General features: G+C 37.0%; 1 protein-coding gene across 5 annotated transcripts in view; it reads left to right on the top strand.

Annotated features, from left to right (window-relative positions):
* RETREG1 (reticulophagy regulator 1) overlaps positions 1–26,386 on the top strand; it is a 63,289-nt gene that overhangs the window by 15,383 nt on the left and 21,520 nt on the right. Inside the window, exons 3-4 of one of the 5 annotated variants that reach the window (XM_079300602.1) lie at positions 404–434; positions 19,671–19,731. In XM_079300602.1, the coding sequence (XP_079156728.1) occupies positions 404–434; positions 19,671–19,731 (92 nt within the window). Of the gene's footprint in view, positions 1–403; positions 435–17,784; positions 17,820–19,670; positions 19,732–25,567; positions 25,792–26,386 lie in introns of those variants that run through there. The other 4 variants (XM_079300604.1, XM_079300603.1, XM_079300606.1 and 1 more) reach the window with 4 other exon arrangements.

Consider the following 26,386-nt stretch of genomic DNA (forward strand, 5'->3'; position numbering starts at 1 on the left):
TGTGTAGCTGCTTCATGGTTCCAGCCAGAAGATAGAAGTCAGCCACTAGATGGCAAGACTATTACAGATTAATGAGGAATGTGAAGTGGTTGTCAGTGTGTAGGAGTAAAGGGTATGTTGATGCAAAAGTTATGTTGATGATCATCTTCATGACATCCTTCCATGTGGAAATGTAGCCATAGAAATTCCTAACTTTTTCCATTTATGATTTTATGTGTATGTTAATTTACAGAAAGCAATTCAAGAACTTACTGTAAGATAAAGATAACATAGCTTTCCTGTTTGACTGATACAGAGAATTCCTTGGTCATTTTTCCCAGTTCTGAACATGTTCTATGAATAAAAATTATTGCTCTTTATGATTTAGTGCATTGTGTTTCATCTTGCATTCCTACAATTGCAGGTGCACAGCTTTGGAGGGCCATCACTGGCAAGTAGGTATTTTACTTTTAATGCATGGTTATTTATTACTTAATTGTTTGTAGTTGGCTTGGAATTTTTTTTTTAAGTCTGTTTTCCTCTAATAAATTGCTGAATTATTTTGGTCTGAAAATATTTTCTAAGTTTATAGCTGCTTGTTCATAGCTCTTAATAAATTCTTTCTTCTGATTTGCATTATGTGAAAGCATAGATTAATATATCAGAATAGTTCTAGAAATGCTTTTTCATACACTAGGATTACCATGGTTTTTGTTTTCTGAGAATTCTGCTTTCTTTGAAAAGCAGAATACTGTGTTTGTCAAGGATGTAAATTTTAGAACTTCCTTATACCAGTGCTGCTGATTGAAAGTAAGTAAGCTTGCTGGGGTTTATCTTTAAGTCAACACAAGTAACTGATAAAAATTAATAATTCTGAAGCCTGTTGACTTGTCATTGACCTGTCTTAGGCAAATGTTTATATCACACTAGTGGAGAGTGTATAATTTATTTAATTTGTGGCAGTTGTCCTCGTTCCAGCCAGGACAAGGTTAATTTTTGCAGTAACCAGAGGGGTGTGGCCAGAACCCAGAGGTTATTCTCTGCCACCTCTCCTCATTTTTCAGGGATGGGGGCAGGAGTCCCTTCCAGGTCGAGTAGTGTGGCAGCAGGATCAGGTGTGGTCAGGGGTTTAGACATGGTGTGTGAATCATTCACTGCCATGTTCACTCTGATATTGTTGCTGCTGCTGTTGTTTTTTCTCATTGCTGTTTCCCATAATTTTTTCTTATTTCAATCCATGATCTTTACCTTTTTTGTCTCCAGTTCTCATGTCCAGCCCTCCACAGGGAAAGAGGTGATGGGGGAGTGAGCAAACATGTATGGTTTGGAGTGTTTCAGTGGGGACAGTGAATTGGGGAACAGCATTCCCTAAGCACAGCAGCTGTGTAAGCCATGTCTAAATGGTTGGCAGACAATCAAATTTCAGAAAAAAGGTTGCATATTTAAGGCATCATTCTTCTATACAGATCACCAGGATTTATTATATATCTGACAATTTGAAAGTATATCCACTGCTACACTATTGTATTATAGCCTGGCAGTGAAGAAACAGTAATGCAGAGTTACAAAATGGAAGATACCAGGTTTTGTTCTCCTTCTAGAAATGGATACCAGTGTCATAGAAATTACAGAAGGCAGTTCAGATGTGCAGCTGCTATTCAGTTTCAAACCTCTAAACTTCCACGGGTATGAAATCTCTTCAGACTTTCCTATAAACATGAAATGTAGCAATGTGGAATTGGTGACAGCTTAGTTCATGAACTGAGCAGAGTAAAATGCTTCTTTTACTATAGCTGGTGTTACTTTGTCTATCTCTGTAGAGTGACATTGTTTCAAAAATTTTAATTGAGAAGCTATTGCTGTGGCACAGTAGATTAATGTGATTTATGTTTCATTTCTTCCACCTGTAAATTTGCATAAAATGTACTATCTTTAGGGGTTTTGAATCTGACTTTACCTGTCTGTTTACATTTGAGAAGAGGAAGGCAAAGAAAGTCAAATTACTTGGGAAGTTGAAAGAAACATAGATTTTTGTCTGCCTTTTGTTTCCATGATAAGTAATTCTGCAGTCTGATACTTTTGTTTTCTCTTACTCCCATTTCATCAGGTTTCCAAACCAGAATAGTTGTTTTTAATGAAAAGACTATAAATAGTACTTTAAATATCTTGGATTCAGGTTTTCAGTTGTTCAGAATCCTGGACTTGATTTGCAATTCTGTGGGGAGACAATGCAGAGAGTGGAAAAGAGAATTTGATGAGCTCACCATAGCTCATGCCCTTGGGTAATATAATACAAGCATTGTATGTGTCCATCTAGCCCAAGCATCTGCTCTCTGAAGGGATCCAGCCAGGAGAAACACGACCTTGGGTAATGTCCTGCATTAAAGCAAATAAGCTTGCAAGGTTCTCCTGGTGTGCTTTCCCTGCAGCTTCCAGTTGAACCTTACCCCCACCACACCCCCTCAAGCTGTTCTAGGTGGACCTTCCATGAGTTGGTCTCAATGCTTTTGTTTATACAAACTTCTGCTGTTGGCAACATCCTCTAGCACAGAGATCCACAGCTGAACCACGTGCTTTGTGAATAGTCCTCTGTTTGTTTACTGCTTTAGTTTGTAAGCTCTTCCTGCATTTTTTTCTTGTTTGAAGAAACTCTGTATTAATATTCTTCAGCAAGCTATGACTTTTTATAAATTTCTGTCCTGTCCTGTTTTTTTCAGTTCATGACTGTTTAACTGTTCCCAAAATAGGGGTTCTCTGAGTTTTGATGTGTCTGTTGTGGTTTTCTGCACTTTTCTTCCATATCTCCTTTTTGTTAGGGAGAAAGAATTACAAATAGCATTCAGTATTCAGGGAGATCCTTGGATTATATGTTGTCCCTCCCTTCTTTTCATGACAAATCCCAACACTTGATTGGGGTTTTTTTAACCTCTACTGAGCTGTGAGATGATGTTTTCATGGATATATAATCAATTCAAGGCAATATCCTAGTAAAGTAGTAGTAGTAGTAATAGTAGTAGTAGTAAAGATTAGCTTAAAGCCCCTGTGACTTTAAAAGTTTTTTGTTTTTTTTTTTTTTTTTTCTCTTTGAATTTCTTCACATTTCATCTGCCTTTTTGCAAGAAATCATGTGATACTTTATTAAATTCTGCTGTTCCTTGCAACTGGTCTCTGTTTTTACCAGAATAATTCCTCTCACTTCTCATGACTTCTCAGGCTCCATAAAAGCATGAGAGATGAGAGACTTTGTTGAAAGCCTTCTCAGAAATCCAGGTGCTTTTTATGGACATCAGTGTTCATCTAAAAGCAGGCTCACTTTTTGAAAGGACAGAAGGTTTGTGATACAATGTTCTTTACAGCTTACATTAGGACAGGCATACATGTCCTTTGTTAGTTTTCCTGACAGTTTGTACAGAGCAGAGATGAGTGTTTAGTGGTTTGCAATTTTCTGGCTCTTGCATACCTTCCCTAAAAATAGATATTGCTTTAGACACTTCACAGTACTCTGCCTTAAGGCAGCTTTAAGAGACGCTGTTTCACATAAATGAAATTTTAACTGTTGCACCCAACCTTTTGTTTATATCTTTTATACATTCACACAAAGACTCTGCATTTGTTTGCACTGTGGGTGGGTTTTTCTTTTTCTGAATGCTACTATAAATGTGCCTGTTGATTGTGTTGAAATTGAAAGAACTTCTGTACTGGGTGCATCCTTTTCATTTTACTCAAAATTGGATATGAAAAATTTTTTTCATGTTATCATATATGAGCAAGATGTGCCAAGTGTATCCCCATATCCAGCAGAGAATCACCTCCTCTTAAGTAGCTTACAGAGAAAAAATGTGGTAGATCTCAGCTACTTTCAGTGAGACATGATGCCTAGTCTAATAAATGTCTATTCTAATAAATGTGTGCATGATTTTTCTTTGGCATCATGGCCCTACAGCCCTGCATCCATAGTTTGTAACTGCCTTAAGGACCATGCAGAATGGCTGTGTGCAGGCAGGAAAGGATTTCTGGTCCTTGCCAACTTTGAAACCCCTTTGGATTTTTTTGGCAAGTACTAGTTGGCACCTGCAAAAAAGTGTTCTAAGAGCTATATTAATGGTTTAAGTGCAGAACTGACCAATTGCCACACACAGTTTGGTTTATCAAAACAGATCTAGATAGAAAGTACCAAAAATTATCTGAACAGACTCATTTCCTGCCCTGCCTTTGTGTTATGTCATTCTGGTTTTGAAAATTAGTATCAGTCAGTCACTATCACAGTAAGATGTTTCATAAATGGTGGCACTGATTTCTGATGAGTTTTATAGTGAAATGGTAAACTTCTGGTAGTTGGAGGGTGAATTACCGACTGTGCCTGTTCTGAAACTTGCATTTTTTCAACATTCATGTGCACTGTATATTTCATCTGCTGCATGTACATTCCAAGTATCAGAGATTGAAGTACTTAAATGAAAATGCTGTTAATGTGTGGCACTCATTTTTAGTCCTCCTTCATCTTTGTTGAGCACTGCTGACTAGTCAAAGCAAGCATAGCCTCACTTTTTTCATTGCCATAACTTAAATATAGAATACTTGTTGTCTCATGTGTAAAATGCGTCTGTGTGAGAAGACTTGTGATTATATTTCTAATGGGCTAATTTAGTACTATTTTAACTTAAAAATTTCAATCTGAAGATAAGCTGAACCTTCCTAAGGGAAAGTAGCACCCTTTTTTTCCTAAACTGGTTCTGTTTCTGAGGAGCTGCTGTACCAGTGTCTTGCCTTTTTTAAAAAAATGGATGACAGCTGTTAAAGGAGCACTGGAAATGATCCCTTTTTAAATTACTCTTCCTCATTATAAATCTGTTCCATTTCTTCCTATCCTAGTGAGATTTCTTTGAAATTTGATGCTTCTCTAGTCAGTAGATGTATTAGAATATCCACAGGAATAGTAGCACACCTTCATTTCTTGAGTGGTCAAACTTAAGAACGTCAATATTAATGCAGAATTATTCTTTCATAGCAGGCCTAAAAACACCCCTAGTGACAGCCTGAGAAGGAGCTAGGCTGCAGGCCTTTTAAATGGCCATCAGAGTGTGATTGAAGAGAATAAGCCAGAAAAAAAGGAGTTAATGCTCTGAAGACCAGCAGCTCTGCATAGTTTGTTTTCAGTCCCCTGTTATGTTCTATCATTTTCTCAAATCAAAGCTACTGACTTCTGGGAGGAGCCTTCCCTGGCCAGTCATGGTGTTAAGTTCCCTGCTGCACTAATGGCTGCTTCAGGCACACAGATTACAGTAGTTGTGTAGTACTTGCTATTGATGCCTTGGGTTTTATCTTTTATATTTTTCAGACTCTCTGCTGCTTAGTGTGTAATTCTGAAACTTCGTATTAGGTGTTAGTAAGTTCTCTTCACAGGGTAGAAAGACAAAACAATTCCTTCTCAGCTAGAGAATCAAGGACAACAGGTACCCAAAGATCATAAACAATGGCAAGGGAAAGGGGGCAAGCCAGGAGACTGACTTCACAGGCTGGGGCTGTGGTTGGACAATTGACCCAAATTTGTAGATGAACCTAAACTTATAAAAGTGTAGAAACTCGTGGCCAAGATCCATCTTGGATTTGATTTGGGTGTAGCCCCAGCCAGGCTCTTGCACTGTCCAAAGTATATCCTGTCAACAAATACCTATTTTATTGCTTTTGCTCTGTCTAGTGTCTGTTCCAGGTCAGCCTTTCCAGGCAACACTATATGATTATATGTTGAACGTTTTGGATATAATCCTTTGGGTTGTGAAAATAAATCCTGAAGGGGTTCTCCTGGCCCTGTAGGTTGAAAGAAAGGTTTTCTTATTCCCAAAGCACATGTTCTCCTCTATTCCCAAGAGGAGGGAAAAATTAGCGAGTGCAGGACCATGAACAGCATGTCTCATCCACTGCCACTCAATTTATCATGTCAATGAAGATTTGGAATGCTGTTAGAAGAAACAGTAGTATTTACAAGCTTTTGTTCCAGGCTTTTAACTGCAACTGCCTTTACTGAAACACTTTAGGACTTGATGTTGAAAACCCTGGGATAATATTGAAGCACTCGTGAAGCTTGGTAGTTATCTAACTGGGATATTTCTGAAATAATAGCCTTCACTGATAGAAGGTTACAGACAGACACACAGAGTTATTTTCTAAGCCCAGGACATTCCTCTTCCTCACCTCTCTCTCCTTCAGTCCCTTCTTTGTGGATTCTTTTTATGAGAGTTAGCTGTGGTGAAACTTCTGGACTTCCAGAGCTGCCCACTTCCAGGCAAGCGTTACTGTTTGGTTGGTAACAACATTCATTACTGGGTCAGCTGATGTGACAGATCAGCTTCAAATTCAGGTCATAGCTTTTCCAGACCTGAATTCATCTTTTGAGCTACACTGATTGCACACTTGTATCAGCCCAGCCCATAGACATTTATATGCATTACAATGGTCAGTGTGTTCTGAAGAACAATATTCTGTGCCAGCAACATTCAGAGCTTGACAGACTTCATGTAATGTGTGACTGTTGGGTTTTTTTCCAAGAAGAAAAAAAAATTTTTTGAACCTAATCATAACTCTGTAACTTGTGCAAAATTATTCCTAATATGTCATTGAGAGCAATGAAAAAAAATCTTCTCATGTTATCCCTAAATATAAACGATACAGTTGCTCCTTTCATCTAATTACCATGCTTTGTTTATTATATCAGAGGCTTTACATACCTCTGATTTGCATATGTTTTGCCTGCTGGGTTTGCTCAAGACAATCTGCAAGTCATGTGCTTAAATATTTCTGACGTAGTCTGCTTAGTCTAATTGCATGATCAATGGAGAAAGATTTTAAATGCTTTATGAGATGTATATCCTGATCTATTTCTTCCCAAACAAATGTCTGTAGGCTGGTCAGATATACTGTGTCTTAATGGTGACTGTTTTTTCCCTTGAATATATAAAGGAAGCCTAGGGTGGTGAGACAACGAAGGCATTTACAGCCCTTGTGTCATTGCTCCCTGTCAATCTGAAGGCCTGTCTGTTTTGGAAATGCCATTGACTGCTGTTTTGGCTACAATAAGAAGCTGACTCTTGCCACAACACACAGGAATACCAATCCACAGCAATAATAACTGCAGGGCACAGGAACTTGATTTATTTACCTCCTGTTTCTCTGAAATGAGTCTCAGGCACTGTATGATTGTGTATTTAGATCACTCTCAAGATACCAAGGATATGCTGCTTCACTGTACCTCAAAATAAAAGTCCTGTCCTTCAGGGTGTTGCAAAGAGATTTCTTTGCAGATGAATGGATTAGGAAACAAGAGGTCTGCTTCCATTAGGAACTGCAACAAGATCAAGGCTGTAGCAGAAATGTTCCTCTTTTACACTTGTTAATCCATTTCCTTGATGTTCTAGATAGGAACAAAGGTAATATAAGCCAAGGGTAGTCATGTGGGTCAGTCAGTACGAAAACATGGCTCCATCAGTTGCAGTTTCTGTTGCACAGTCTCTTTGTCTTGTGTTGGTCATCCAGACAGGATCTATTCCTCACATAGCCCTACACAGCTACACAGTGTGGTTACAGACAGAAGAAAGTACTTCCTGTGGACCTACAGTGAGGGAGAGGGCAGAATATAGTCTAACAGATAAATAGATACAAATAGGCTCCAGAGAGCAAATATTTGTTATTATTCAATGTAATCTGAAGGCATCTGTACTACTCAAAGACTTCCAGCCTTGGCCTTGCAACAGTGGTTGCTGTTCTGTTCATTTCAGCTCATATATTCATGTGAGTTTGTGTTGGAAGATATATATGGCTGGATAACATACCTCAAACAATTGTGCTTTGACTAAGGTTCCCCCAAATGTTCTTAGTGTATAAATGCTGTTGCAATCCTTCAGGAAGTGGATGCATAATTATGGAAAGCAAATGGAAATTGAATTTTATTTGCTGCCTTAACCCATACTTTTTCAGTAGCCACTGTACTGTTCAAATACTAGATTGTAATTGTCCTTTGTTTTATAGGCAGCAATATGTGTGGTGGGGCTTTTTCTTAGGCACTTTACCCATAAATGATCAAACCTAATGCAGATTGCAGAAAGATTTGTCTACATTGCAAAAATGTCTCCATGCTTCAATTTTAGAGATTTTTTTGCCTTGTTCCTGCTTCCTGGCTAGTTATTTCCAAATTGTTGACTACCTTTCCAAGTAATGTATTCTGCTGAGTTTGTTTTATATTGATACATGCTAAAGCCAACATGCTGGTAAAGTTCTTGCTTATGGGAGCAAAACCCAATACTTCAGCAGAAATGCTGTGACTTTGGCAAAAGTGTCACACTTAGTCTGAAAAATGTTTAATGCCTTTTTCTATGCAATTATACAAAAAGGTTGGTGGTTGGTTGGTTCTTTTTTTTTTGTTTACAGGGAAGGAAATGAGAGATGTTGCACAGCATTTGTAGGTGTCATGTATCTCTCTGGTAGGAATAGTTGGCTTGTTTGACTTGGTATTTTTCTTATATTTGCCAGAAATAATATGTAGTGCATATAACCAATTTCTTCTCATACAGAGTGGTTTGCAAACTTGAAGTCCTACTCTCTGTGGTTCTCTAGTAATTTGCTTATATCTCAATTCTGTCTTAGCCATCACAAGGCATTTTCCTCTCTTCCTTCTCTCAAGAAGCTCAACTCACATTTCAATATGGAGGGTGCACAGAAAAGATGAGGAGAAAATGTTGGAATTGTCCTGTTTCTTTACGATTACCAAACAAATACTGTATTCCTCTTTCTGGAAGCCTTTCTTCTGTCCCTGTTAGTTAAACATAGAGGTTAAACATTATCTTGGCCTCAAGAAGAGCAACTTCTGAAGAAGTAAGGGCAGAAACAAAGGACGAGCAGAATTGTACTGGGGCTGCTTTAACTGTTTTTATACAAGGATATATTCTAACCCAGTTATGTTTACAGAAACTGTCATTATTTGTGTGTCAGTGTCTGCATTGCTCTGAGTATGATGCTCAAACTGAGCAGCATCAGTAAACACTTATATCAGTATTATGTAAAAGACATGACTTGTGCTGTATATAGTAAATGTCTTGTAAATGCATCTCAGGCATAGATTTTTTTTTTTTTTTTTCAAAGACTTGTAGATAACTCAAGTAGAAACACTCTCCTTTTCCACTGCATTGTTTTTAAATAAGTTGTTTCCCAATTTGTGTTTATGCACTTGGCTTGTCAAATACAGTGGGTCCATGATGCTTTAAGGTAATTGACTTTGTGCCATTTCCCAGTCTGAGCTCCTATATATTTTGAACCCTGATTCTGTTCTTTCCAGTGTCTGCCACTCCTCCTGGGGTATTGCAAATCACTCATCTGAAGGATTAAGGCAAATACTGAATGAAAATGTTAAGGACATACCAGTCTCATATAACAAGGCTCTTCTAATACCCTGTCCTTGCCCTTTGGTATAGCTTTCTGATTAAATGTGAAGGTATGGGGATTGCAGAAATGCTGTATTTTTTACGTTTGCTTTTAAGTATCATATAGCAGAATTTCAAAAGCATTGTAGCAGTTGAGATGTATGCTTTCGTCTTGTCTTCAGGACAGGCTGTGTACTTTTAAAAAAGAAATATGTCTTATTTTTACATTTTTGGATACTGATAATCCTCCTTGACTGCTTGCACAGCTTCTTAGCTTTGTTAGTAACTTGCTCAGTATTTTTATAATGTCCAAGTGAAAGCAGTTGATCTAAATTGCTTGGATAGCCCTTTTTTTCTAGTTTTACTTCATAAACTGCAATTCCTAGAAAAATTTATTACTCTACTTATTTGTCCCACAATCTTGGGGACATTGGCTAGTTGAAATCAAAATTATTCAGAATTATTTTATAGTTTTTTAGTTCAGAGAGCTAGTATTTAAAGACCTCTGAAAGCATTCCATGTTGTTTATTTTGGTGTTCCAGTACTCAGATTGTAAGGAATCATTCAGAAGACCATTGTAATGTACCGCTGGGAATTTTTTTTCTTCTATTCTGGTAACAGAAGTGTTCTTATACAAATATTGAATTAAAAATTTTAGATTCCAAAGAACACCTCTTACAGTCATATTTGCCTGTTGTTTTTTGGTCTTGCTAATCTCACAAATGAGTGATTGCAGTTATAATTTCTAAGCATATTGATTGAAAGCTTTTTGGGGTAGGTGTATGTTCTGTGTGTATTTTCTCAGGGATAAACAAATATTATTCTTTTATTAAGGATTAATTTCATGGAAGAACTCAAGGCAATTTCACGTGGAGGTTTCAAAAGATCCTTATATCTGGTATTGTGGTTGGACTGGATGATCTTGAAAGCCTTTGCCAACCTAAATGATTCTGTGATTTTACCAGTTTGGCTCCATGCTGGGAAAAAAAGTTTATCTGGGTACTGCGAGATGTGTATTTTTACTATATTTAAACAAACTAAGTTTGCAATACTACTGTTTTGAAATTTTGTAATACTTTGTTCAAGTGAAGTCTCTGCATCCATGATTAAATGTGTGAAATAAATACCTGACATAATTGCAGTCTGTGCAGACTGCAGGGTGTGCTGCAACCTGTGCAAAAGTAGCTTGGTAATTAATTTCCTTTGTTACACATTGGTAAAAATTAAATACTAACACAGCTTTTGTTTGTCATCTTTTGTTTAAGCATAGTGTGTTTTTTCTTCAGCAATTTTCAACATATAGTAAAGCCAGCTCTATTCCATGGTAAATATTTTAAAGCATGGAGCTTCAGTCACTGTTCAGTTATTTGTGAGAGCTTTGCTTCTGGATCCACTTCATCTACGATGCAGTTCTGTTAAAGGTGTCTGTCAGTGCAGGCAGGTGGATTTGCCCACTGTGAACAACCTAAGAGCTGCTAATTCTGAGCTGACCCAGATCTGACATGCTCACTGGCATGTCATGTGCCACCCGTGTTATCATCACTGGGGAAAAAATGCCACCTCCCCACAGCTGCCTGCCATCATCTCAACTTTCTCATGTCTTTTTTCTGTCACTGTGTTTGTTGTAATGGTAGAATATTTATTTTGATCACAGTACTAACCAAACATTAGGTAGAAGGTATGTAGATTTGAATGCTTTTTTTTTTTTTTTTTTTTAGTTCAGCCTTTTTCTAGCACGATGAAAATAAAAGAACTTCTTAAAGCTGATGGAGTTGAAAGTCAAGTTATAAAGCACATACAGAAAACTGCAGTGAGTACTCAGTAAGGAGTGCTTAAATCTACTCTTTTGTCTTAGACAAGTGCAAGTATGGCAGGTGCTGCATTTGCATTTGCAGACTTGCATGGTATGGTCGCCTGCTGTTTGGCAAGTTTTCCCAGCTTTCAGCAAGGGAGTTTGGCGTGTCCTTCACTTTTTCATACTTTCATATTTCTTACTTATGCAGCAATATTAACACCAGTATTTTTTACCAACCAAGCTAAAACTTAAAAAATCTTAATTACAGGGAAAACAAACCATACTCTCTTCTGTTTTGAGATGTGGGCCACACTTTGGTCATACAATGAAAGCTACAAGCTTTTCTTAAAATACTTGCCTATCCCATCTTCATGGGTGGACTTAAGTCTGTGAACATCTCTGTAGAGAAAATCTATCTGAAAAACTGCAGAGGAATTGTGCTGATACCATCCATCTCAGATTACTTTTTCTGTTCTCAGGGACCCCTTGTGAAGCAAGCCATTAGTCTTGTTGTGGAGTGCAACACCCCCACAGAGAGTATCAAATGAATTAAAAGGGCAATATCTTGTTACCTTCTGAATCTAATGAAATGTTTTCTGGCTGTTCTTGAGCAGGTCAGCTTTTTCATGCTAGCCATATCATTTGTTATTCTTTCCCTATTTTTTTTTTTCAAAGCTGCTTGGAAATTGTCAGTACTGGCAGGCACACTTACATATTGTTATCAATTCTGGATATAACTGCACTTTCAGTATAAATACTTTGCTTTGGGGTTTTTTTGTTTGGTTTGGTATTTTTATTTGTTTCTATTTACACATTGTTATTATAAATAGAGTGCTTCAGCAGTAGGGTGTAGAAGGATACACTCTTAATTTGGCTGCCAGCCTAAATAACATTACAGGAAAACCTGTCCAGGGATGTGACTGACGGGTATTTTGTCAATAAGAAAATGAAACTTGGAATCAAGTGTATGTGGTAGAAAGTGGTAAAGACCCCTCATATCTTAAATAAAGATTCTTCCATTTGAAGGATCCAAAAGGCTTGGACATAATCTTATAAAATGTCAGCCAAAAAGTAATGTCATGTACTTAAACTCATGTGTTGAACTTATAGGCTCAAGTTACAAGAGCTGCCTCTTGAAGGGTGGCAACAGCCTTCCCAACCAGCTCAGACAGGGAAAGGAGATGACTTGGATTCAGTCACATCATTTTGAACAGAACAACTGGTCACTGCCTCTGTCAGGTCTCATCCCAAATATTTATCCCTAATCCATAAAGATTTATGAACAAGTATTCTGTATTCTGGGGTTTTCTAATTTTTGGTGGGAATGCACGTGTCTTGCAATTTGTGGTTGTGACTATGGAGAAGTAGCTTCATATCAGTACAGTAGAGCTGACACTAAGTTACTGACTGGAGCACAATCTTTAATTACTTACTTTCAAATAGAGATACTGTATTCCAAGGCTTTGCAGACAGCACAAACTGGAAAAAAGTAAATTCCTTTTAAAGGACATCTGTTTTCTAGGGCAATTCTCTGAGTTAGCAAGCCTATCTTTTGTAGTTCAAAGACTTCAAGGAGCTTAGGCAGACATAGTAAGATGTCTAGACAGTCAGACCTTAGCTGCACATTGTTGGAGGTTTGAATTGGTTAATAGACAATAATACTCTTTTTAGAGTACTAAGGTATCAAGCCTTGCTAAAGAGAACAGAAACCTTACATACAGCTGAAACATCCTTTCCGAACTCTTTGTAGGTTTACACCATAAAATAAATATAATTATTGCCTAGTCCAGAAGCATCATGTCTGATTGCCACAGAGCTGCTGATATGTTTGCCTGCCTCAGAGATTTGTTTTGCTTGCAAATGTAATGTTGCTATTTTTCACATTTTTTTATGTATTTTAAAATATACATTATTCTAGAATTAGGTGGGTTGCATCAAATTAGTGCCTAAACTAGCAGAATATTGTTACAAGTACCAGACAGATCATAAGTACAGGATGACTGCATTTTTGATGGGTTTAAGAGTGTGAATGGAATGAGAGACCTCAAATTGCTCATCAGGAGAGAAGTTCACAAAGCTGACCTTTTCTGAGGGTGGAGGGTGGAGAGTAAATTTAAGCAAAAAAGAATAATGTTAAAATGGTCATGTCCTGTGCACTATGTTTGTTCCATTGCACTTGTAATATTTTTGCCATCGGTGTTTTTATTCTATTCTTACCACTTTCCATTTTAACAGTTGAACAACTGTGAGAGATAACTTGCAATCCTGAAGTCATTTGACTTGTCATCTTAAAGGGTATTTATAAACTATAGCATTCAGGGAGCCCCCAGTGTTGCCTTAAATAGAGAGACTCCTTTTAGCATTAAGAAGAAAATTGGACTGTTTCATTTTGGAATGGCTTTTCTTAAGTGTAAGTCTAATGATGGTTGATGAAAAACTCCATAAAAATGGGTAGCAAGCTAAATAATATTCTGAATTCTTAAATTATCGCTAGACTGCGTGAAAAGCAAATGGAATAGCATGTGCTAAACATGTGAAAAGGATGTTTTTCTCCTGCAAATACAGGTAGCTTTTATCCTCTTTTAACATTGGCCTGTATTGACTGTTTCCTGTAGGCAGAAGTGGTGCTTTTGCTATTTTATTTTTTTGAGAAGAATAGGGTTTGTTCTGCTCAAACAAACAAACAAACAAAAAAAAAAGTGCTGGTCTCCCAACAGTCTACTGATTAATTTCTGTCAAATTTTCAAATTCTAAACAATTTTTAATGAATAATTAAAATCTGAGGGTAATAAAGAAAAAAGAAGCAAGCAACTTGGATTAATTTGAGAACTTGATAAAAGAAGCAAGAAACATTTTTGATCAAAGAAACAAGGCATTTAGAAATATATGCTAATTATTGACATGGAGGGAAGAGGACGTCCTTGCTTAGAATATTTAGAATGGTAATGGTCAAGAGAAAGATCAGAAGAAGTAAAGTCAGGTACTTTCTATAGTAGTCAGGTTATGACCTTTAATTGCATCTGGTTTGCCAAATGCAAGCATTAGATTACAAAACGCATGATGGAAATTATTTATAGGGGACACAAGAACATATAGTTGTAGTGGGGGTTTTTTTTGTTGTTTTTTTTTTATGCTGCAGACGTCTGGGTGGTTGTAACATGAGGGTGTGCTTCCCAGCCCAGCATCTGATTAGTCACCAATTTAGTAAGGAATGTCCTGGCACAGTTGTGTTCAAGCATGTGAGCCTATCAGCAGAATAACATATTATATTCTTTTAGGTGTTTCAACATACAGTTGAGTAAAACAGCTCAGCTGTTTTGAAACAGACTTCATGGTTTTCCTTCCAAGTCTCATTTTCTTCTCTTATTTCTTATTGACAGGAGAGATGTGGCATGTTTACTTACTGAAATATATTTCATGCTTTAAAACTCTTAATTAATATTAAAAATGTTTTACAGTCTAAATAACACCAAAGATAAATTCTAGACAACTATAATTATTTTATTCTTTCACTAAGGGAAACAGAAAGTAAAATATGCTCACATTCTGCATGTTCTTCCATTTTCCACACTCAATGAATACAGATGACCAGACATATTAAGGTGACCAGTTTAATTAAAATTTTCAGAAATAAACATTTGCTGTAGCACAAAACCATGCATTCTTCCAAGTCAACCTGTATGTTATGGCCACAGCACCATATGACACACGTTTCCTTTTCGTAGCTTAGATTTTCCCTAGCTCCTCTTTCAGAAGTTCAGCCTTTTTTCCCCGAGTGCTTGGATTAGTAGTATGATTAATAGATCACTGATGCAGTTGTGGACATTGAGGTTACTGTAGGTCAGTTCCTACCAAGAGGTAATGCTTAAGAGACTTTCACAGTGAATAAAAAAATATCCACTAGTTGGACCTATTCTGACAAATATACTCATAAAGGATTTGAAAAGGCAGTGAATAGTGAGATGGCCAGGTACCAAATCATTCAAGAAAATTATAACAAGGACCAACTATGAAGAATTTCAGAAGATCCTTACGGGATTCTTTCTCAGTAAAATAGCTTCTGAAATTCAGCGTAGATAATTGTGAAGTTATGCAGAAATACCACTACTAAATTCACGTATAAAATAATAGTGTCTGAAGGTGACTGTAACTACTTATGAATAAGGTGTGGTTTCACAAAACCAGTATTGATTAACAGACTATATCTACTGTTAAGTATCAATAAAAAGGACATGCAGGGAAAAAGCAATGAAAATGACATGCCACTATTGTAAACCTATTTTATGTCCAAATCCTGAATACTCTGTGTGGGACTGATCTGCTACCTTCCTGAAAATGGTACAGGAGACAAAATAATCTAGAGCACAGCAACAAGGTAGATCAAATGCACAGAATTATTTCCTTATGAAGAACAAGTAAATGAGGTAGGACTTTAGAAAAGAGAAAATGAATAATTAGAGAGAAATACAACAGAGGTTTCTCAAAATACCATATGCAACATGCCTTCTCTCACACACTTTTGGAATGAGGAGGCATCAAAATAGCAGACAGAAAGCTGAGGAAAAATAAAAATATGTAATAAGTTTCAGAAATCCTTTACACATAATTGTTGTGAATATTAGAACTATAGATCGATTTTAAATATAAATTACAGGACAGTTTTTAAAAAGAAAATTAATTGAAGGCTTTTAAATAAAAAATCACTTCTGGCTTTGGAAGTCCCCGAGCTGCAGATTGTTGGAAGCTCTGTTGTATTTTGTGGAGCTATCATTATGTATTATCCTATATTTTTATTCTGTTGCTTAGGTATCCCCAGGTATTCAGTTTTGGCAAGCATTAAAAACAGGGAACAGGGCTAGATGGGTCTTTGGCAGACCCAGTCTAACTGGTCTTGGTAATACAAGCATTAACTTTTTATTCAGTTAAGTGACACAGCAAGATTGAAATAAATGTAGCTATTTATATCTGTATTTGCATATAAATTGTATATAAATGTTAAACTCTAAGAAATCTGAGAAGGGCACGTGAGATAGCTGTTGCCCAATTTTAGATGGAGTGTCTGTTGCTACCAGCACATTCCAAGGAAGTTGCAAGGTCAGTGTACCTTAACATTGCACTTTTATGCATTTAGGCATGAGATCAGAGTAATATAATTAATCAGAGCAACAATATCTGAGGTTTGCATGTCTGATCTTTAAAAAAAAATCTGTTCTAAACACTTGTAGCTCAGAACACAAACTGAGATGTGTCTGAACAATAACTGTATGAAGTTCTCATGTCAGGGCTGTAGGGGAACAAGCTGTTTCCATTGTATTCACCACAAGTAGACAATTTCCATAGAATGCATACCTTGACAACTTCTGTCCTAACTGGTAAGCTGAATTCGATATTTTTTATTATAATTGAAGTCTCAAAGTGTGGAAATTCAGCTAGAAACTCTATATGATGATAAAAAGAAGTTTCTGAAAATGACACCTAAGTAGAACTTTTTTGTTAAAGTTTATTCAAACTTTGCTCAAAATCCTTGCAGATGTACCTTGGAAAATACTTATTTCTTCAATCAGTAATCAAACTCAAAACATACTGAAGAGGCTTTTTTTTTTGTAATGACTAATTTTAGCAGATAGAAATTAGTCTTTTGGGGCTCTCTTAGTTACAGAAAGGAGGTGAAAAGCTCTGCAGGTTGCCTGAAAAGCAGTTGAAAAATTATATATTTAAAGTGCTCTGAATGTTTCCCAAATAAATTATTTTTGGGATTGGTTTTTTGGGGTTTTTTTTGGGGGGGGAGGGGGTGTTATTGATTTAGGTTGTTTGGGGGTGCTTTTGTGTGTGTTGTTTGTTTGTTGGGTTTTCTAATACAAATAAACTACCTCACTGAATTAAAGTAAAAGTCTGAGTAGAGAGGGGATTTTGCCACCCTCCTACTTCCCTTCTTTATAGGAACATCTACAGGTGTATCCAGGGAGATGGGTTCAATGATTTTTATTCAAGATTCTAAAGGAAACAGCAAAATCTGTGATAAAATATTGTGTTTTACGGATGCATATAGATATGTACAGATTTATATATAAGTAACTTCTACATTGAAAGCGTATTTTTTCAGTCTTCTAGCAGTGAATTGTACTTCTGAAATGTATTTCATACAACTTAAGAAAAATTATTTTTACGCATCTTTTGATGTCCATTTAAAAATGAGGGAAAAGGAAGTTTTAGCAGTGACAGGAGCAGCTATATTTGTTCATTACAAATGGTCTATACCTCTGTTCTAAACCACCTTACAAAATGCACTGAATTTAAATAGAAATTAATAGTAAAGGAGGAGGGAATGGCAAATCTGTCTTTGGGACAAAAGCCCAGCTTGCTAAGTGTAGTTAGTTGTGTCCCCAGCAGTTCTGCCGGCCCCTCGGCAGAATGTCGCCCCGTGCTGCGGGTGAAGGTTATCGGGTGCTCGGCCCTTCTGGCTGGGAGCTCTGGCAGCTCCTGCCTGCCAGCCCGGGGGATTCCTCTCAGTCACAGCCCAGCAGGTGCCCTTGCTGACAAACGGGTTAAGCTGCAGGCCCTCATTGATCATCCCCCTTGTCTGAACTCTTCCTGACTTCTGCTAGCCCAGGCGCCATGGGACTGTGGTTTTGGGGGTAGGTGTGGGTGCAGGAGAACACTGAGGTTTCTCCTGCAGCCCTCTTTGCCTTTTCCATGGAGCAGCGGGGTGTTGCCTTGGCCTCCCATTGCTTTAAGTCTGCAGGTGTTTCACAGATGTTGAAAGATGTTTCTGGATGTTAAAAGACCAGAATGGTTTGGTTTGACAAGTATTCATTTTAGAGAAACTCAGTGAGTAAATCAGTTTACTCAGTCACTTCAGGACAAAGTTAGCTTTGTTTCAATCAGTGCACTCAGAATTAACCATTTTACCCAGCTTCTAATTGTGTATGTGTACAAATTGCCATACTGTTGCTTTGTATAAAGTATTTCTTGCTTCTCATTATTACCTATCTTACCCTTCTATTTTGTCACAAGTGATACTATGTAGAACTATTCTCTTTAAGTTTTGATGTTAGTATTTAAGAAGTTTATGTCTGCTTTCTCTCTTTAGCTAGTAGGGCTATAATGTGAGGTCAAGATGTAATATGAATGTGGTGACAGGTTCCTATATTGTTTTTTAAACCAGCTGGTTGATCGGCATACACAAATATGTGCCTTCTAAAGTGGCATGCACTCTGACATTTTCTCCCTGATTTTAGTTTGTAGATACTTTAAACTTTGCTTATATAAATGTACATGTTACTGCTTTTTTATGGTACATCAGAATTACTAATTTTCTGTTACAAGTGTTGGAGTTGGAAAGTACCATCACATGAAAATATGGCCTTGAAACTGAGTCATGTTAGTGACAATTTAATAATCTTTTCTTTTGCTGCAGCTGCACAGTTTCATAAACTATCACACTGAGACTGGAAGAAGGACAATTCTTATAAAAAAACCCCTCTTTTTAAAGGGAGAGAATATGATTGTAATTTACTATGGGACATATAAACGCTGGAGAATTCATCTCTTGTCACATAGTAAGCAACAAATAGATAAGTTGACATTAGTAAGTTGATACATTTGCAGTCATTTAGTTATCTATCTCAGTTCCACTATTCAGGCATTGAAAAAAGCCGTGGAGCTAAAGTAATCAAAAATTAATCATACCTGATATGAAAACGTTTGGCTAGCAATTCTGAATATTAATCAAAATTTTGGCTCTTTGTAAGATTGGTGTCAGTGAAAATTATGAATGATACATAACTGTGTGCTTGCTTACATTATAATGTACTTGAAGTCCTGCAGTTATTAATCCTGAAGCTTCTAAGGTCTAATTCAGAGCTGGTGACCTGGACTTGGATCTAGTTATGGCTTGCAATTGCACTAATGCCTCTCTGGAGAGATTTTCTTACACTGCCCCAGAGAAGAAATTATACGATTAGGGGGAAAACTGGCTCCTGTCCTTATGTTCATAGTATAATTGCAGCATTGAAGTAATGGTGGGTCATCTAATCAAACTGTGAGCATGCCAGCAACATCTTTTAGACATAGGTGCTTTCAGTATGTGGTCTGAGTATCCTGCTGTATGGTCTGCTTCTCATATAGTTCATCTTTTTGTCAAGTAGGAAAAGAAAACAACTGCTGAGAAGAAACAGATTCAGAGTGCTACAAACCAAGAGACAGGTTTCGCTTGAAACCTTGAGAAGCCTGTATGCCTACAGGAAAAAAAAGCGCATTTTAATGTGACTTGACTGAATTACAGATCATGAGATTAACTAGTACCTTGGTAAAAATACAAAAAATAAATAATTTCATGAAACAATATGTAAAAGGTTTCTTGAAAATTTTGAAAAGATATTCAGTTATCTTTGGAAGTGATTGACTTCATTGCTAGGTGGGTTTGGGTTGTTTTGTTTAGTCTTTTTTTTTTTTTTTTTGCCTCCAAATATTTGTTTCTTTTATAGCTGCTTAACAAGATTCCATGGCCAAAAAGTCACAGAGCAGTTGAGATTTTCACCCTTAGTGGTAAGATCTACCTTCCTGTCTCCAGATCCTTTCTGTTTGTCACACAAATCCAGCATGATCTGTCATATTTGTAAAGAGCAAGATTTACTATCTTCATGTGACTAAAATGTAATAATCTGTTTTGAAAACTGCCCTTGAAGTGTCTCTTATTTCCTGTAACTCCTCTTTCTGCTTGTGTTTGAAACTTGGAAATACTGTCATGCACCAGGGAGCATTATTATGCGTGCTTTGTGAGCAACACTAAAACCTCATAGTGACAATTCATTGTTGCTGATACAAGTCAGGTTTTGGTGTCTGTTGATAGTCAGTTTGCTTTCATGCTCAATTTTTAATGATTCTCTAAAAATACATATTTATGTGCTTTGTTCTGCCCAGTGAATATTTCTTGCATGTGGTATCTTGTTTAGCTTTTTGATGTTGCACTACTTTTTTTTTGTCAAAATGGAATGCTGTTTGCTTGGGGTAGTTTTTTTCTGAAAATGCAGCTTGTGATCTTAAAAATGTTTAACAATTAATTATTTCATCCAGGTACAAATAAGAATCTGCATAATAGGCAGAATCCCATGAAGAAAGAAAAATTTTCTTTAGCACTTTTTTCCTTTGCTTTTATTGGTCTTCGACTGTTGGAAGATTTTATTTTTTTCTTTTTTTTTTTTTCAGTCCTGAACCTTGGTACAGCTAAATACCAGACTGTTTTGTGTGTAATAGGTATCTTCATTTTTTTAGCACACTGCTTACTGCTTGTGGTTGCACCTGGTATAATACCCCAGCACAGAACTGAGTGTGTTCACCAGGTCCAGTTTGAGGATTTTTCATTTACGTTTGTATAAAAGATTTCCTGTCTTTTAAAACCAGCCACCTTTGTATACCTCACAGTGAGATCTCAAAGTTAAGTAGACATAGTAAATATTTGCAGTTTGAAGTCAGCTTCACGTAGAAAGAATTGGGACAGGAAACTTGTAGCAGATTTTGGTTGAAAAGATAGGAAAATTTGGCATGCCTTTCAAATTGATGAAATATGGTAAAACATGCTTTCATATGTGTGTGCTTATAAATCTATAAATGTACACATGCCTCCACATACACACAGATGTGATCATTTAATTCAGTTTCCCATATTGAAAAAGAGGGGAAATAGCCCATTATGGGGGACTTCATGTACGTTAATTTTTTTTTTAACAGCATTAAAAGTCCTTTCACATTAATTTTCATCCTAAACATGTCTTTGACAATGATGATAATTTTTAAACCCATGCTTTTGCTGAAGGTAAAATCACTACAAACCATCTAACTAAAGTAAAATGCTAGATTTTTCTATTCGTTCTGGAAATGCAAACGAAACTAGATGTTCTTTTGTGAGTGGGATATATATATATATGTATGTAATTTTTTAAAAAATTGACCATTTTGACTTTTTTTTTTTTTTTTTTTTTAATAAAACCAATGGGGATTTTTAGGGTGTATTTAAGTGTACAGTAGGGAGTTCATTATTTTTTCATTCACATTATTGGAATTGAGACTCCTTCACAGCTGAATAATTAGAACAAGGTTCAAGGTTATACATTGAAAGCACTGTGTTTCCTTTTAGGTGAAGAGAGCCATAGAAGGCAGCAGTGGTTGTGAGTGGTTCTGGAGTGGTTCTGTATGCTAAAGCATACAACAAGCTGTTTAATTAAAGTTTTTGAAAGCTTGCAGCCTAGGTTTGGACACACCATATATCTCCTAAAACCCCTGAGCATCATCAAAGTCTGTCTGAGTGTGTAAAACAGTGCATGTGACACTACTTCCAGTCCTTTTAGCTTTTCAATGAAGGTGCTTCCTTGTCTCTGGGAAAAACTTGCTTTTATTTCCCTTCTTTTGCTGAAGACTTCTGCAGTCTTTGATACCCGCCTGTAAAAGAAAAATTTTGCATAGATGTGCATACTCTTTGTGGAAAAGACCATTTACCTGATAATTATGATCCATGTTCAGTCCAAGTCTGTACTCAGCACGAGCAGAATGGAAAGATTCCCTGATCAAGCAATATGTCAGGCAGTGCATCAATCAGATCTGCGTGCCAGTGCATCTTCTGGGGTGTCTTCATACCTGACAGGGAACAGCTCTGACTCAACAGCTCTCAAGGAAGTTTTCAGAAAGTCCTAGAAGAGCTTAGCTTAGTTGAAAACTGGATAATGGAGAGAGGCAGAAGCAAGAAGAATTTATTCTTAAAGTTATCCAAATAACATAAAGCAGATCAGGTACTCTGGAAAGCTCTGTGTAAAAATGTGGTAATGACAGCCAATAGGGCATGAGGAACAACTTAGAAAAGAATTCAAAATGTGTAAATAATAATATGTTCTCACTGGGAATAACTACATTTCTGGTCTCTCCTACCTTAAACTGGTTATGGTAAACACAGGAAGAATTTACAAAAGAATAGTGAGGATGTTTGAGGGCATGTAAGATCTTACATGTGTGAAAAGGGTGAGCAAAATAGAGATTTTAAAGCTGAATGCACTGACCAAAAGGAAGACATTGTAGATAGAATTTTTTCCCTCTTGATTTCAAAACCAAGGCCTTCCATGTTCCTTTCAGAACTAATAGCACAAGGGGGAGGAATTCCCTGTAAGGTGCAAGGGGTTGTTCTTTTTGTTGAAGAACAAAAAGAGCAGAGCCAAAGGGAGGGAAAATTCCAGAAAAAGCTGCAAGAAGTGAGAGAGACACAGCAAGGCTGGAATGTACAAAGAAGACAAAGAAGATGCTCAGAGCAGCATGGACTAGTCATGTGAATTGAGGCCTCAGAAATGGTAAGAAGGAACTTAGGACAGAGAAGTGTGACTCAAGTCCTGTGCAGTTAATGCAGTGCTTAGCTGCAACTAAGCAAGGAAATAAGAATCTCCTTGAAAAATAACATGGGTAGAAAAATACTTTCCTTCCTCATTCTGTCATTTCTAGTCACTTTGAGTTTTCCATATTGGAAAAGTTTAAAACTGATTTTTAGCAATGATAAAAATGGTAAACTCTTTTCTAAAGAACTTTGTTTTTCAATTTTGCAGTCCCATCAAAAAAACCCCCTAACTATAATGATCTGCAAAAACAATAAATCACTTTGAAAAGATGAAGAGAGTTAGTTCACTAGTTAGCCATCTGCCTGTTCGAGTATAAGACTTCTTGGAAACCAGTTAAGTGGCTAGACCAGGGCATACAATATTGGGTGGGGCTTAGCTGTTTTTTTGTTCCCAAACAGTAAGCAGTTAAGCTGCAGATGCCCTTGCCACAAGATGTTACAGGTGTTATAATAGGATAGAAATCCGCTCAGAGCTAAAAAACAGACATCACAGCTGGCTCAAATCTTCACAAGCTGTACTCTGTAAGACTATATGTAGAAAGCAGCAATGTATTTTTTTTCCTTGGCTGTTCCTTTTGGACACAGTAGAAGATGCCAAAGTCCTTTGGCCGGATTCAGTACAGTACTTCTGTTCACCTGCTGCTGTTCCACCCCAGTGTTCTTGGTGAGGTCATTCCATCTCATGCCACTGTGAAATAATCTGGAACCTGATCTGCAGGAAGCCTCCAGATGGGCCAATACAAATTCTAATTCCCTTGGGTGCAGAAGAATTTGGAATGATCAAAAAAAGATGATTTTTCTAGATAGTCTTCTGTATAATACCAAGCAAAATACTTCAGTGTGATTGCAGTTTCACTAATTATGCACTCATGCTGTTCTCAAGTGTGATTTTCAAAAGTGATGAGCAGTGATACCAGTAGGAACTAGCCTTTGAGTGTTGAAGTGTTTTATAAATGCTCTAATTCCAAGCTAACAGGTCCTTGACATTTTAGATAGGTACTCATTTAGTAGACAGTTTTGAACCTAATCTTTCCAGATCTTCCTTCTGAATAAGTAAATAAGGTGATAATATCCTGCTTGCCTCAGTGAGGGCTTGGAAGAGTTGTAGGGAATTGTCAAAGTAAATAGTTTTTCTGCTGTAGCAATACCTCTGTGTACAGAGTGTGACCAAGAAATGAACAGTCCAAAGCTTCACTTGAAGACTTTGGAGTACATCAAGTTCCAAGGGTGAAATACAGAGATAGACATGACACTGAAAACTTTTCAACTTCTGAGTGTGATCATCAAATGCATTGAAATGGAATATTTTGTAAAAGGGCATGTGACATAGTAAATGTATTTGGTTGTGTAAGAGTATATTGCAGTGCATGGAAACTAAAGAAGACCAGGTTGCATAAGGGGTTCAGTTTTGTTTGCTTTTATTTTTGATGCTACATTTAAATTTTGAATTATGCTCCTACATGTTTGCAGATTTCAATTATTTCTTTTGCTTATTTTCCTAATTAGAAGACATCACAACTTTGATCTGAAGATGAAACTGTTACACATAATTGTTTCTATTAATTAAGATTTTTGAATTTAGCAGCTCCGTTGTTTCAGGGTAAGCTTGAAGAAATTAAACTCTTCATTATTTTGTCTATAACTATCAGAAGCAAGAGGAAAAAAAAAAAAAAAAGAAAAGGAAAAAAAAGAAAAAAACTTATTACCTTGGAATATACAAGTATCAGTGACCATGGAAACTCTCAGTTGTAGGCAGGGCATTTATTAATGTTTATATAGATGCATTGCATAATTTAGTCAGAGGACTTTACTCCCATTTTTCTAGATCTTACTTGTCCTTTTGAATAAATTTATATTAAAAAAATGGTTAGAATCCTTCATAGTTCTAAAAGTTAAGCAGTTTTCCAGAAATTATGTGTTACTCATATATAGCTTAGCAAATCAAAGATACATGGCATACCTTTCTTCCAGCTTTACTTATTTTTTAAAAAATGTATCTTTAATATGTGATATCCCCAGAACAATTCTTACTGTCTCATGCAGGACAGGCTGTATAAATCTCACTGGGTTCCTTCTTAGAAAAAGAGATTTCTTACATGAAGATCTCTGGATGTAATGTGGATTTGAAAATATATTAACAGGCCAACCTGTTCAATGAAGGAAGGAAGCAGTGAAGGAGCAGTGCTGAGTCATGTGCTGAACGACAGACACACGGGATCCTTGGAGCCCTGGCCTGTGTGACAAAGCTTCACTAGCACAGATAAGGTTGCAGGGGTGTTGAAAATTAATAGAGACATGGCTGGTGTAGCTGGAGTGACAGAATCCTTGTCATGCATGCAGCAATAGGAGGAAAAGCCATAGGAGGAAATGCATATTCACTTCACCTTCATGAAGCAATCAGAGTATTTTGTCAGAAAGCCTCCTCCTGCCAGCATACTTCAGTCTTTGAGGACTCCTTCAGCACAGTGTTCTGGTATTCCTATCTAAGAGTAGTTGTGGCAGGTGAGCTTGAAATCAGAACTTAAAAGCAATGCAATTCATATTGTAAAGTTGTCTTCCCATTCTTTATTTAAAAGAATTACTACGTTTTTGTGGATTGATTTCCTCTGTGAATTTAGTCATTGGAGAATAATTTGGCTTCTTCTGACAACTTGTGACTGATGCTTTGGGGGGAGGGAAGAAAATTTTTTTTTATAGTTTTAAGAGTAAAGTCTTTACTCTCAGATTTTCAAGCCTTTCACTTTATTTAAGTTTGAATGATTTTGCTTCTTATCATCTGGGTTGCTGCATACACCTGAGAAAAAATGGGACACATTGAGGAAGATTTCCAGTAGAAGCAGAAAAATAAAAGTACTAAATGGGTGGTGATTCTCCCTCACATGACCAGAAGGAAAACAAACTGTTTGGCTTTTGACTGTGCTTGCCACTAAACACCCTGTCATAGTGTGAGAGGTGAGTCACGACTTGTTTATTTATAGCCACGGCCAATCAAAGTCGACCGCTCTGAACTTCATTCAAGACCAGCAGCACTTAGGATGTCTTGTAAACATTTGCTCTCTGAGCAAGGAGCATTCTTCCTGGAGCAAGCAGCACAGGTGCCTGGCTGGTGGCTCCTAAAACACAAAACAGACTAGAAGATCGTTGCCTGGATTATCTAGATTGGTAGAGAGAGACTGAGAATTCTCTTTTACATCTGAAATGCCAGACAGTGAGGATCTGGGACAGGATGACAGGTACTGTACTTTGCTTGTGCTGGCCCTCCCGTGCAGTGCAGCAGGACTGAAGCTTCATGTAATTAATCTGTGTGTGCTCCTGAGTGCTCAGCCTGAGATCAGCTTTCTCTGCCTTGTAACCAATCTTCTGCTTCTTGAGGGCTTTGCCTCTAATGCTAACCTTCTCAGGAGGGAAGCGTGAGTCTGACAGAGGGTAAATGGAACAGCTCTGAGGTGATCCTTAAACTGAAGCTGAAGGGAAAAATACTGTGTGGTTCCTACCTTGTCACTTTTTCCTTCAAAGCCTCACTATGTCAGGCATGGAATTGTATAGTTGGACCCATGCTACTGACAGAGCACTAACTCATTTCTATGAGATAGGGCATTGTGTTCCTTTCAGGTATGCCTGTCTTTCTAAAGTTCAGCTTTTGTTTTAATTAGCCATTAAAACCAGCATTCAGGAAAAAAACAAAGTAATTGGATCAAAAACTTGATAGCAACTTTAAAAATACTCTTTTGTCAAATGTGATCCAGCACATTCCTATGAAATAAATGCCCTAATGAAATTTAGCCAAATAGTGTTTAAAATAGGTATTTGAAAAGTAGGTGCTATTGA

This window comes from Erithacus rubecula (assembly GCF_903797595.1).
Source record: "Erithacus rubecula genome assembly, chromosome: 3".
Taxonomy (NCBI): Eukaryota; Metazoa; Chordata; class Aves; order Passeriformes; family Muscicapidae; genus Erithacus; species Erithacus rubecula.